General features: G+C 40.2%; 1 protein-coding gene across 2 annotated transcripts in view; it reads left to right on the forward strand.

Moving 5' to 3' along the window:
- Window positions 1-11879, forward strand: part of LOC143248604 (dihydropyrimidinase-like) — a 41705-nt gene extending 29826 nt beyond the window's left edge. For both annotated transcript variants that reach the window (XM_076497101.1, XM_076497100.1), the window contains exon 16: window positions 9422-11879. In XM_076497101.1, the coding sequence (XP_076353216.1) occupies window positions 9422-9510 (89 nt within the window). In that variant the 3' untranslated portion in view covers window positions 9511-11879. The remainder of the gene's footprint in view (window positions 1-9421) is intronic.
- Window positions 11880-14024: the final 2145 nt, after the last annotated feature.

The following is a 14024-nucleotide window of genomic DNA, read 5'->3' on the forward strand; positions in this document are numbered from 1 at the left end:
ATAACGTGTTTCCACTGCTCCAGAGTCTAATGGCGGTGTGTTTTACATCACTCTAGATAACGTGTTTCCGATGCTACAGAGTCTAATGGCGGTGTGTTTTACATCACTCTAGATAACGTGTTTCCACTGCTCCAGAGTCTAATGGCGGTGTGTTTTACATCACTCTAGATAACGTGTTTCCGATGCTACAGAGTCTAATGGCGGTGTGTTTTACATCACTCTAGATAACGTGTTTCCACTGCTCCAGAGTCTAATGGCGGTGTGTTTTACATCACTCTAGATAACGTGTTTCCACTGCTCCAGAGTCTAATGGCGGTGTGTTTTACATCACTCTAGATAACGTGTTTCCACTGCTCCAGAGTCTAATGGCGGTGTGTTTTACATCACTCTAGATAACGTGTTTCCGATGCTACAGAGTCTAATGGCGGTGTGTTTTACATCACTCTAGATAACGTGTTTCCACTGCTCCAGAGTCTAATGGCGGCGTGTTTTACATCACTCTAGATAACGTGTTTCCACTGCTCCAGAGTCTAATGGCTGTGTGTTTTACATCACTCTAGATAACGTGATTCCATTGCTCCAGAGTCTAATGGCGGTGTGTTTTACATCACTCTAGATAACGTGTTTCCACTGCTCCAGAGTCCAATGGCGGTGTGTTTTACATCACTCTAGATAACGTGTTTCCGATGCTCCAGAGTCTAATGGCGGTGTGTTTTACATCACTCTAGATAACGTATTTCCACTGCTCCAGAGTCTAATGGCGATGTGTTTTACATCACTCTAGATAACGTGTTTCCACTGCTCCAGAGTCCAATGGCGGTGTGTTTTACATCACTCTAGATAACGTGTTTCCACTGCTCCAGAGTCTAATGGCGGTGTGTTTTACATCACTCTAGATAACGTGTTTCCACTGCTCCAGAGTCCAATGGCAGTGTGTTTTACATCGCTCTAGATAACGTGTTTCCACTGCTCCAGAGTCTAATGGCGGTGTGTTTTACATCGCTCTAGATTACGTGTTTCCACTGCTCCAGAGTCCAATGGCAGTGTGTTTTACATCACTCTAGATAACGTGTTTCCACTGCTCCAGAGTCTAATGGCGGTGTGTTTTACATCACTCTAGATAACGTGTTTCCGATGCTCCAGAGTCTAATGGCGGTGTGTTTTACATCACTCTAGATAACGTGTTTCCGATGCTCCAGAGTCTAATGGCGGTGTGTTTTACATCACTCTAGATAACGTGTTTCCACTGCTCCAGAGTCTAATGGCGGTGTGTTTTACATCACTCTAGATAACGTGTTTCCACTGCTCCAGACTCTAATGGCGGTGTGTTTTACATCACTCTAGATAACGTGGTTCCACTGCTCCAGAGTCCAATGGCGGTGTGTTTTACATCACACTAGATAACGTATTTCCACTGCTCCAGAGTCTAATGGCGGTGTGTTTTACATCACTCCAGATAACGTGGTTCCACTGCTCCAGAGTCCAATGGCGGTGTGTTTTACATCACTCTAGATAACGTGGTTCCACTGCTCCAGAGTCCAATGGCGGTGTGTTTTACATCACTCTAGATAACGTATTTCCACTGCTCCAGAGTCCAATGGCGGTGTGTTTTAAATCACTCTAGATAACGTGTTTCCACTGCTCCAGAGTCCAATGGCGGTGTGTTTTACATCACTCTAGATAACGTGTTTCCACTGCTCCAGAGTCTAATGGCGGTGTGTTTTACATCACTCTAGATAACGTATTTCCATTGCTCCAGAGTCCAATGGCGGTGTGTTTTACATCACTCTAGATAACGTATTTCCACTGCTCCAGAGTCCAATGGCGGTGTGTTTTACATCACTCTAGATAATGTGTTTCCACTGCTCCAGAGTCTAATGGCGGTGTGTTTTACATCACTCTAGATAACGTGTTTCCACTGCTCCAGAGTCCAATGGCAGTGTGTTTTACATCACTCTAAATAACGTGTTTCCACTGCTCCAGAGTCTAATGGCGGTGTGTTTTACATCACTCTAGATAATGTGTTTCCACTGCTCCAGAGTCCAATGGCGGTGTGTTTTACATCACTCTAGATAACGTGTTTCCGATGCTACAGAGTCCAATGGCAGTGTATTTTACATCACTCTAAATAACGTGTTTCCACTGCTCCAGAGTCTAATGGCGGTGTGTTTTACATCACTCTAGATAATGTGTTTCCACTGCTCCAGAGTCCAATGGCGGTGTGTTTTACATCACTCTAGATAACGTGTTTCCACTGCTCCAGAGTCTAATGGCGGTGTGTTTTACATCACTCTAGATAACGTGTTTCCACTGCTCCAGAGTCTAATGGCGGTGTGTTTTACATCACTCTAGATAACGTGTTTCCACTGCTCCAGAGTCCAATGGCGGTGTGTTTTACATCACTCTAGATAATGTGTTTCCACTGCTCCAGAGTCTAATGGCGGTGTGTTTTACATCACTCTATATAACGTGTTTCCAGTGCTCCAGAGTCCAATGGTGGTGTGTTTTACATCACTCTAGATAACGTGTTTCCACTGCTCCAGAGTCCAATGGCAGTGTGTTTTACATCACTCTAGATAACGTGTTTCCACTGCTCCAGAGTCTAATGGCGGTGTGTTTTACATCACTCTAGATAATGTGTTTCCACTGCTCCAGAGTCCAATGGCGGTGTGTTTTACATCACTCTAGATAACGTGTTTCCACTGCTCCAGAGTCTAATGGCGGTGTGTTTTACATCACTCTAGATAACGTGTTTCCGATGCTACAGAGTCTAATGGCGGTGTGTTTTACATCACTCTAGATAACGTGTTTCCACTGCTCCAGAGTCTAATGGCGGTGTGTTTTACATCACTCTAGATAACGTGTTTCCGATGCTCCAGAGTCTAATGGCGGTGTGTTTTACATCACTCTAGATAACGTGTTTCCACTGCTCCAGAGTCCAATGGCAGTGTGTTTTACATCGCTCTAGATAACGTGTTTCCACTGCTCCAGAGTCTAATGGCGGTGTGTTTTACATCGCTCTAGATAACGTGTTTCCACTGCTCCAGAGTCCAATGGCAGTGTGTTTTACATCGCTCTAGATAACGTGTTTCCACTGCTCCAGAGTCCAATGGCGGTGTGTTTTACAGCACTCTAGATAACGTGTTTCCGATGCTCCAGAGTCTAATGGCGGTGTGTTTTACATCACTCTAGATAACGTGTTTCCACTGCTCCAGAGTCTAATGGCGGTGTGTTTTACATCACTCTAGATAACGTGTTTCCACTGCTCCAGAGTCTAATGGCGGTGTGTTTTACATCACTCTAGATAACGTGTTTCCGATGCTCCAGAGTCTAATGGCGGTGTGTTTTACATCACTCTAGATAACGTGTTTCCACTGCTCCAGAGTCTAATGGCGGTGTGTTTTACATCACTCTAGATAACGTGTTTCCACTGCTCCAGAGTCTAATGGCGGTGTGTTTTACATCACTCTAGATAACGTGTTTCCGATGCTCCAGAGTCTAATGGCGGTGTGTTTTACATCACTCTAGATAACGTGGTTCCACTGCTCCAGAGTCCAATGGCGGTGTGTTTTACATCACTCTAGATAACGTATTTCCACTGCTCCAGAGTCCAATGGCGGTGTGTTTTACATCACTCTAGATAACGTATTTCCACTGCTCCAGAGTCCAATGGCGGTGTGTTTTAAATCACTCTAGATAACGTGTTTCCACTGCTCCAGAGTCCAATGGCGGTGTGTTTTACATCACTCTAGATAACGTGTTTCCACTGCTCCAGAGTCTAATGGCGGTGTGTTTTACATCACTCTAGATAACGTATTTCCACTGCTCCAGAGTCCAATGGCGGTGTGTTTTACATCACTCTAGATAATGTGTTTCCACTGCTCCAGAGTCTAATGGCGGTGTGTTTTACATCACTCTAGATAACGTGTTTCCACTGCTCCAGAGTCCAATGGCAGTGTGTTTTACATCACTCTAAATAACGTGTTTCCACTGCTCCAGAGTCTAATGGCGGTGTGTTTTACATCACTCTAGATAATGTGTTTCCACTGCTCCAGAGTCCAATGGCGGTGTGTTTTACATCACTCTAGATAACGTGTTTCCGATGCTACAGAGTCCAATGGCAGTGTGTTTTACATCACTCTAAATAACGTGTTTCCACTGCTCCAGAGTCCAATGGCAGTGTGTTTTACATCACTCTAAATAACGTGTTTCCACTGCTCCAGAGTCTAATGGCGGTGTGTTTTACATCACTCTAGATAATGTGTTTCCACTGCTCCAGAGTCCAATGGCGGTGTGTTTTACATCACTCTAGATAACGTGTTTCCGATGCTACAGAGTCCAATGGCAGTGTGTTTTACATCACTCTAAATAACGTGTTTCCACTGCTCCAGAGTCTAATGGCGGTGTGTTTTACATCACTCTAGATAATGTGTTTCCACTGCTCCAGAGTCCAATGGCGGTGTGTTTTACATCACTCTAGATAACGTGTTTCCACTGCTCCAGAGTCTAATGGCGGTGTGTTTTACATCACTCTAGATAACGTGTTTCCACTGCTTCAGAGTCTAATGGCGGTGTGTTTTACATCACTCTAGATAACGTGTTTCCACTGCTCCAGAGTCCAATGGCGGTGTGTTTTACATCACTCTAGATAATGTGTTTCCACTGCTCCAGAGTCTAATGGCGGTGTGTTTTACATCACTCAATATAACGTGTTTCCAGTGCTCCAGAGTCCAATGGTGGTGTGTTTTACATCACTCTAGATAACGTGTTTCCACTGCTCCAGAGTCCAATGGCAGTGTGTTTTACATCACTCTAGATAACGTGTTTCCACTGCTCCAGAGTCTAATGGCGGTGTGTTTTACATCACTCTAGATAATGTGTTTCCACTGCTCCAGAGTCCAATGGCGGTGTGTTTTACATCACTCTAGATAACGTGTTTCCACTGCTCCAGAGTCTAATGGCGGTGTGTTTTACATCACTCTAGATAACGTGTTTCCGATGCTACAGAGTCTAATGGCGGTGTGTTTTACATCACTCCAGATAACGTGTTTCAACTGCTCCAGAGTCTAATGGCGGTGTGTTTTACATCACTCTAGATAACGTGTTTCCGATGCTCCAGAGTCTAATGGCGGTGTGTTTTACATCACTCTAGATAACGTATTTCCACTGCTCCAGAGTCTAATGGCGATGTGTTTTACATCACTCTAGATAACGTGTTTCCACTGCTCCAGAGTCTAATGGCGGTGTGTTTTACATCACTCTAGATAACGTGTTTCCACTGCTCCAGAGTCCAATGGCAGTGTGTTTTACATCGCTCTAGATAACGTGTTTCCACTGCTCCAGAGTCTAATGGCGGTGTGTTTTACATCGCTCTAGATAACGTGTTTCCACTGCTCCAGAGTCCAATGGCGGTGTGTTTTACATCACTCTAGATAACGTGTTTCCGATGCTCCAGAGTCTAATGGCGGTGTGTTTTACATCACTCTAGATAACGTGTTTCCACTGGTCCAGAGTCTAATGGCGGTGTGTTTTACATCACTCTAGATAACGTGTTTCCACTGCTCCAGAGTCTAATGGCGGTGTGTTTTACATCACTCTAGATAACGTGTTTCCGATGCTCCAGAGTCTAATGGCGGTGTGTTTTACATCACTCTAGATAACGTGTTTCCACTGCTCCAGAGTATAATGGCGGTGTGTTTTACATCACTCTAGATAACGTGTTTCCACTGCTCCAGAGTATAATGGCGGTGTGTTTTACATCACTCTAGATAACGTGTTTCCGATGCTCCAGAGTCTAATGGCGGTGTGTTTTACATCACTCTAGATAACGTGTTTCCACTGCTCCAGAGTCTAATGGCGGTGTGTTTTACATCACTCTAGATAACGTGTTTCCACTGCTCCAGAGTCTAATGGCGGTGTGTTTTACATCACTCTAGATAACGTGGTTCCACTGCTCCAGAGTCCAATGGCGGTGTGTTTTACATCACTCTAGATAACGTATTTCCACTGCTCCAGAGTCTAATGGCGGTGTGTTTTACATCACTCTAGATAACGTGGTTCCACTGCTCCAGAGTCCAATGGCGGTGTGTTTTACATCACTCTAGATAACGTATTTCCACTGCTCCAGAGTCCAATGGCGGTGTGTTTTACATCACTCTAGATAACGTATTTCCACTGCTCCAGAGTCCAATGGCGGTGTGTTTTACATCACTCTAGATAACGTATTTCCACTGCTCCAGAGTCTAATGGCGGTGTGTTTTACATCACTCTAGATAACGTGTTTCCACTGCTCCAGAGTCCAATGGCGGTGTGTTTTACATCACTCTAGATAATGTGTTTCCACTGCTCCAGGGTCTAATGGCGGTGTGTTTTACATCACTCTAGATAACGTGTTTCCACTGCTCCAGAGTCCAATGGCGGTGTGTTTTACATCACTCTATATAACGTGTTTCCAGTGCTCCAGAGTCCAATGGTGGTGTGTTTTACATCACTCTAGATAACGTGTTTCCACTGCTCCAGAGTCCAATGGCAGTGTGTTTTACAACACTCTAGATAACGTGTTTCCACTGCTCCAGAGTCTAATGGCGGTGTGTTTTACATCACTCTAGATAATGTGTTTCCACTGCTCCAGAGTCCAATGGCGGTGTGTTTTACATCACTCTAGATAACGTGTTTCCACTGCTCCAGAGTCTAATGGCGGTGTGTTTTACATCACTCTAGATAACGTGTTTCCAGTGCTCCAGAGTCTAATGGCGGTGTGTTTTACATCACTCTAGATAACGTGTTTCCAGTGCTCCAGAGTCTAATGGCGGTGTGTTTTACATCACTCTAGATAACGTGTTTCCATTGCTCCAGAGTCCAATGGCGGTGTGTTTTACATCATTCTAGATAACGTGTTTCCACTGCTCCAGAGTCTAATGGCGGTGTGTTTTACATCACTCTAGATAACGTGTTTCCACTGCTCCAGAGTCTAATGGCGGTGTGTTTTACATCACTCTAGATAACGTGTTTCCACTGCTCCAGAGTCTAATGGCGGTGTGTTTTACATCACTCTAGATAACGTGTTTCCAGTGCTCCAGAGTCTAATGGCGGTGTGTTTTACATCACTCTAGATAACGTGTTTCCATTGCTCCAGAGTCTAATGGCGATGTGTTTTACATCACTCTAGATAACGTGTTTCCACTGCTCCAGAGTCTAATGGCGATGTGTTTTACATCACTCTAGATAACGTGTTTCCACTGCTCGAGAGTCCAATGGCGGTGTGTTTTACATCACTCTAGATAACGTGTTTCCACTGCTCCAGAGTCCAATGGCGATGTGTTTTACATCACTCTAGATAACGTGTTTCCAGTGCTCCAGAGTCTAATGGCGGTGTGTTTTACATCACTCTAGATAACGTGTTTCCAGTGCTCCAGAGTATAATGGCGGTGTGTTTTACATCACTCTAGATAACGTGTTTCCATTGCTCCAGAGTCCAATGGCGGTGTGTTTTACATCACTCTAGATAACGTGTTTCCACTGCTCCAGAGTCTAATGGCGGTGTGTTTTACATCACTCTAGATAACGTGTTTCCACTGCTCCAGAGTCTAATGGCGGTGTGTTTTACATCACTCTAGATAACGTGTTTCCACTGCTCCAGAGTCTAATGGCGGTGTGTTTTACATCACTCTAGATAACGTGTTTCCAGTGCTCCAGAGTCTAATGGCGGTGTGTTTTACATCACTCTAGATAACGTGTTTCCATTGCTCCAGAGTCTAATGGCGATGTGTTTTACATCACTCTAGATAACGTGTTTCCACTGCTCCAGAGTCTTATGGCGATGTGTTTTACATCACTCTAGATAACGTGTTTCCACTGCTCCAGAGTCCAATGGCGGTGTGTTTTACATCACTCTAGATAACGTGTTTCCACTGCTCCAGAGTCCAATGGCGATGTGTTTTACATCACTGTAGATAACGTGTTTCCAGTGCTCCAGAGTCCAATAGCGGTGTGTTTTACATCACTCTAGCCGAATGCTTGGCATCTTAAGCACGTGTGCGGCTGCTTGGCCATAGAAATCCATTTCATGAAACTCTCGACGAATGGTTCTTGTGCTGACGTTGCTTCCAGAGGCAGTAGGAACTCTGTATCAAGTGTTGCAATTGTGGACAGACGATGTTTACGCAATACGTGCTTCAGCATTCGGTGGTCCCGTTCTATGAGCTTGTGTGGCCTACCGCTTCGTGACTGAGCTATTGTTGCTCCTAAACGTTTCCACTTCACAATAACAGCATTTACAGTTGACCAGGGCAGCTCTAGCAGGACAGAAATTTGACAAACTGAGCTGTTGGAAAGGTGGCATTCTATAGCAGTGCCATTGAAAGTCATTGAGTTCTTCAGCACGACCCATTCTACTGCAAGTGTTTGTCTATGGAGATTACTTCGCAGTATGCTTGATTTTATGCACCTTTTAGCAAGGAGTGTGGCTGAAATAGCTGAACCCACAAATTAGAAGGGGTGTCTACATATTTTTGGCCATGTAGTGTATATTAGTTCTAAACCCTGCTATGCATATTCTGCTTAAAGTTCCACTGAAACAGTATGTAAGAAGTTTCTAAAAACAAATTATTCACTTTATCCATTGTAGTGTATTCATTGTAAAAAGTAAGTATAGTTTTACTTTTAAAAATCTCTTGCTCGTCGCTAATTTATAACAAATCAGTATTAACTAGATCTATGTAACATCGTTTTCGTTATTACTTCGGTGTTAGAAATAACGTATTTGTAAGTGCTGAAAAAACAACATGATATATTACTGTTGGTATGGGAATTTAAAATTCAAGGTTTAAACACAAAGGCCGTGTACGTTATGTGACAATGATTTTAAAAGCCTTATCAGATTGTTATAATCGTTACCGCCACGTCCGGTCATGCTCTAGCTGACTACCGTTAATCTTGACAACAACCTTGCAGCGTAGTTTCCATTGCAAAAGGCTCCCTTTAAAAGCTGTCATGTACAAAGCACACTCCTACTCCTATTTGCTTTGCATAAGACACTTACTGTAATAATATCTATATATCTTTGTATGTAATAGCATGAATATTCGTTTCATTTTACAGTTGTTTAAGGTATACAACAGTTGAAAGGATGTGTCGTAGAAGCAACGTATGTACACATGACTTTGACAAAGATTCTTCTCCATTTTGTTGCGTAGCGTTGCTTGGGGCACTCGGATAGCCACTGCCATTGCCCTTTGAAATATGCAACACCAAGGCCATGATAAAAGAGTCTTAAGTAGTGTTATTGAGCTAATTATTTCAACATTTCAGTTATCGGTTCTGTAAACTATGCTAGAGTTGTAAACAACAACTTATTATGGTTACCATTCTTGGTTTGTATGTTCATAAGTGCTGAATGTGTAATATATATGTTATTTTTTAGGAGCACAAATTGATGACGACAAAGGTATCAAACTGAGTGGAAAACGAATTCAAAACCCACCAGGAGGAAAATCAGCAGGTCTTTGGTAGAAGTAGTTATGCTTTCTTGCTATAATAAATAGTGCTAAGTCAATATCTGCTTTACATTACCAGATGTCAACATGCAAATAAATTCCAGCACTTAAGAAAACGCCTTTTTCTGGTAACTTTGTAACCGAAATAAGATATAACTCTTTCTACTCTGGCTTCATTTGTAGTAAATTTTTGTTGGTTCACTTAATGAGCCGATTTTTTTTTTTCTTAAACGACTGTGTACTTTTAACTAGTTTTGTATTAGAACAACTATGCTCGAGCTTGTAATAGTGCGTGACACAAAGTTCAAGCCTTTTTAAACGCGATAATAAAACAATAATGTGATTTATTTAAGTTATTCGAGGTAAATGTGTCGCTGTTGTAGTTTTGGAAGTTCAATAATATTATTATAACTTTCTGAGTTTAATGTAACATTATTACAGGTTTGTTGTCAACGTTTTCGCGGTTAAATGTACATATAACACCGTTCTAGTTTTGTGTGTTGAATGCGATATTTTTACAGTCTCATGAGTTGAATTTGACATTGTTACATCTTTGTAAGCCAAATTTTATAAATATCTTCAGATCTTTTTAGTTGGATATAACTTTCTTCTAGCTTCTTGAATGGAATAAGATACGTTTTATGAGTTGAGACGCTGAGCTGTTTTACTTACATATAGCCTTATTCCAACTTTCCGTGATTATCTTGACTCTGACTTTTGTTTTATTGAACTAGAAAGGATTAATTAATTAATCTTTCAGGTAGATTTAATTCATATTAATGTGATGCTAGAAAGTTACCCTTACTTTAATGTGCCTTCTTTATGAATTATAATTTTTAGAAATTGTACAGCGAAGCTACTGCTATTTTATAAACATTAAATGTAAACTTCGTACAAGCGCGAGCGTGGTAAGAATTATAAATTGCAACATTTCACTACCTTTGCTGGGCTTCACTTTTAAATATACAAGATAAAAAGGTCACCAAGATCGCAAGAAGACATAAACCAGCACTAGCAACAAAAAAACTATATGTGACATTGCGTGTATATGCAGTTCTTCAGCTAATGTTGCCTTACTTGTTCAAAATTTAATATTTCATGAACTTGTCCAGTTAGAATTAGGCTTCCCGACTGCTCAATTTACATACTCTAATAAGAGTTTAGACGAATACAAGGCCTTAACTGAAAGCTCGAGTAGACGTTATTAGGCCTATCTGGCTAGGTTTAACATTATGACGTCTTTTTTTTTCTTTATAAGATTTGTCACTAACATTATTGGACATATCTTTACAAATGCGAATACTGGTAGACTTATTAGCAAAATTAAAGTGTGCATAACTCTCTGGGTATGATCAAACTTCTGTTGACATTTATGTGAATGACAATCTTCAAATATTTTATTCTTCAGAATGCACTAGATAGTCGATTTGTTCGTTGTTCTCCCTAAACACCTATAAAACAATTCAAGAAAACTAATGAGTTACTCATTTTCTAAACCTTGGCGAAAATGCTGTTTAGAATTACATAGCGTTTAGTCATTTCGTTCACATGTTTTAACAGTTAATCTGGTTTCAGAACTTACTACACCACTAAATTAATTTGCAGTAGGTTGACATATTTATTAAAAAATAAAAGATAAATCTTCATTATTAATCATTCTTGTGCTTACTACTTTCGCAGTTTTAAATGTAATGACCCTTAAAACTACATTAAATGATACTGGATTACATCCAGCTAACGTAGTATTCAAAACTTTATAATTTTTTTTTGTTTGAATTTGAAATTTATGTTAATAAGTTACCAGATAAATGGACTAGAAAGCTTGTTATTTTTACAATTTTGATTTAAACTATGTAAATACTTATTTGCACGTGAAAGATGTTGCACAATATATTTATAATAAAATTATTCAGTGGCGTAGTAAAAAGACTTAATATTGTACTTAATAACGTTTTTTTTTTAGTATTTTGCTTGGATATGCAAAAAACAACCTTGCCAATAAACTTATTCAAAACAGTACAGAAACAAACAAAGGCTTCTTGTGTGTACTGTATTAGGTATGGTGTGATAACAAGCAACGTGAACATACGAGGGCTGTTCAAAAAATACGCGAACTGACGTCATAAAACAAAATGTACTTTATTTTGAAGTTACAGGCCTGGGACCCCTTCAAAGTACTCTCCTCCCCAACGCACACACTTATCCCAACGGTGTTTCCACTTGTTGAAACAGTCCTGGTACGCTTCTTTTGTAATGTCCTCCATCTGCTTCGTCGCATTTGCCTTAATCTCGGGAATCGTCTCAAATCTTCTTCCTTTCAAGGGTCTTTTGAGTTTGGGGAACAAGAAAAAATCGCAAGGAGCAAGGTCAGGTGAGTAGGGGAACAGTGATCGAGTGTTTGGCCAAAACTCACGAGTTCTGAGGCACAAATTTCGCAGCAACGCGGTGCATCTTCAATTTTTCGGTCAAAATCTCGTAACAAGATCCAACTGATATCCCACACTCTTCAGCAAGCTCCCCGACAGTCAGACGTCGATTTGCCCGCACCAGGGTGTTGATTTTGTCAACGTGTGTGTCGTCAGTTCACGTGGAAGGACGCTCATCATCTTCAATGGACTGTCGACCATCCTTAAAACGTTCATGCCACTTGAAACATGCCGTACGCTTCATAGCAACATCACCGTAAGCCGTGTTAAGCATAGCAAAAGTTTCAGTCGCAGATTTTTCAAGTTTAACACAAAATTTCACAGCAAGTCGTTGCTCCTTCAGGTCATTCATTCTGAAATCCGCCAAACGAAAAAATCGCACTTCATTTAAAACCGCGTAGCTAATACACAAATGAAGATATTTGCAATCGGGAAATGGCGTCGTGATCAGCTGATCTGTGCGAACCTAGCGACACCAAGCGGATTCCCCTGGAACCAACTGGAGCCGCGCAATTCAAACAGTCCGCGTATTTTTTGAACAGACCTCGTACAAGTTCTAACACCAGGACAGCCCAATCCTTCCCCGTAATGTCCAAATTGTGATTACAAATTCGAAATAATTTATCCTACTTTTAATTTACTTTAAACTTATTGAACGTTTCTACAGTATTTCCAAATATATTAACTTTGACATTCTTTTTGAAATAATGTAACTTGGTTCTGGGGTAAACACAAAATAAATGAGCAATAATAGACAAATTATACATCCAAGAAATATTTATTATTCACTTTGTCAATTTCGTCTTAATATAGGCTTCTTCATATCCAGACTTAGTTTACAGTCCATAACGTTTTCAAAATCTTCTGTTAGGTATTAGCGTTACATTGAACTTTTTAGGGATATTTTTGTGACAAAGGAAAAAAACGTGGAAGTTCTATTATTGTTTATTTCATTAAATAGTTATAAAAAAAAAGTTTGGAAGCAGGAAAGCACGTGTTTGATAAATGATCAAGACACGTATGCCTATTACATTCGTGATTCAACGTAATACTGAAAGTTTGATACCCTAATTATAAAACCGGTACGTTTTGTGCGTCCCGATAATTTATCTTTGGACAAACTACCAAAAAAAGAAAAAATGGGGGGGGAGTGTGCTGTCAAAACTGGGTCTTCTGGTCACCCCATTGAAGATGTTGGAGTGAACTTCAAATAAAAAAATAAGCTTTTTTGAGTTTTTAAATTATATATATATATATCTAAATTCAATACCCGTGCGCAGTCCACAAATAGCTCATTATGTAGCTTTGTGCTTAATCTAAAGTTTCTAAACAAACCAAACCAAATCTTGTCCGGGTTCTTTAAAATTATTTGATGAAAATAATGCAAGGTGTAGTCCATGTAACGATAACAAATTAGTTTATTTCTTCCTCAACGTTCACTACAGGCTACTGTCACTGAAACACAGTTGTAGGCAATAGTGCACAAATATTTTCACTTTCAACAGAAATGTATTCGCTACTGATGGAACGACTAGCGTATAATGCGCGTGAATTGTATAACTCCATGGTTAATCGATCGAGTGATTGAATACGTATACGTAATAACCGATACTAATCTGAATTTCACAAGCTTTTTAATCACTGCACAAACTGTTTGTCTGTGCATCACTGTTTCTAGTATTTATAGTGTACCCTACTTTCTAAATATTTCACAGTCATTCGATCGTTAACGTTTACAATAATATTACGTATTTTCAGGTTGCATTTGTGAATTTTTATTAAAGTGACACGCCCTCTAAAAACATCAAATTAAAATAACGAAAATTTAACTTATATCAATATTTGTTTTGTTAAATAATACGATATGAATAAAAATTACTAATATGTTTTGTATTTGATTAATCCTGTTTTGATATTAAGCAACAAACTGCCACATTTTGTATTGTTTTACAACTAACTTGTTTTCAATTTTAGATAATTCGAGGAGAGTTTTGATCGTATAAGGAAAAATAAAAGATTTGTGGTTGTCTTTGTAGTCAATAAAGAAAGTATGATAAATCAGAAAATCTGATCACTAATTACAAAACAAAATGTAAGAATACAC

This window comes from Tachypleus tridentatus, chromosome 4 (assembly GCF_004210375.1).
Source record: "Tachypleus tridentatus isolate NWPU-2018 chromosome 4, ASM421037v1, whole genome shotgun sequence".
In the NCBI taxonomy this organism is placed as follows: Eukaryota; Metazoa; Arthropoda; class Merostomata; order Xiphosura; family Limulidae; genus Tachypleus; species Tachypleus tridentatus.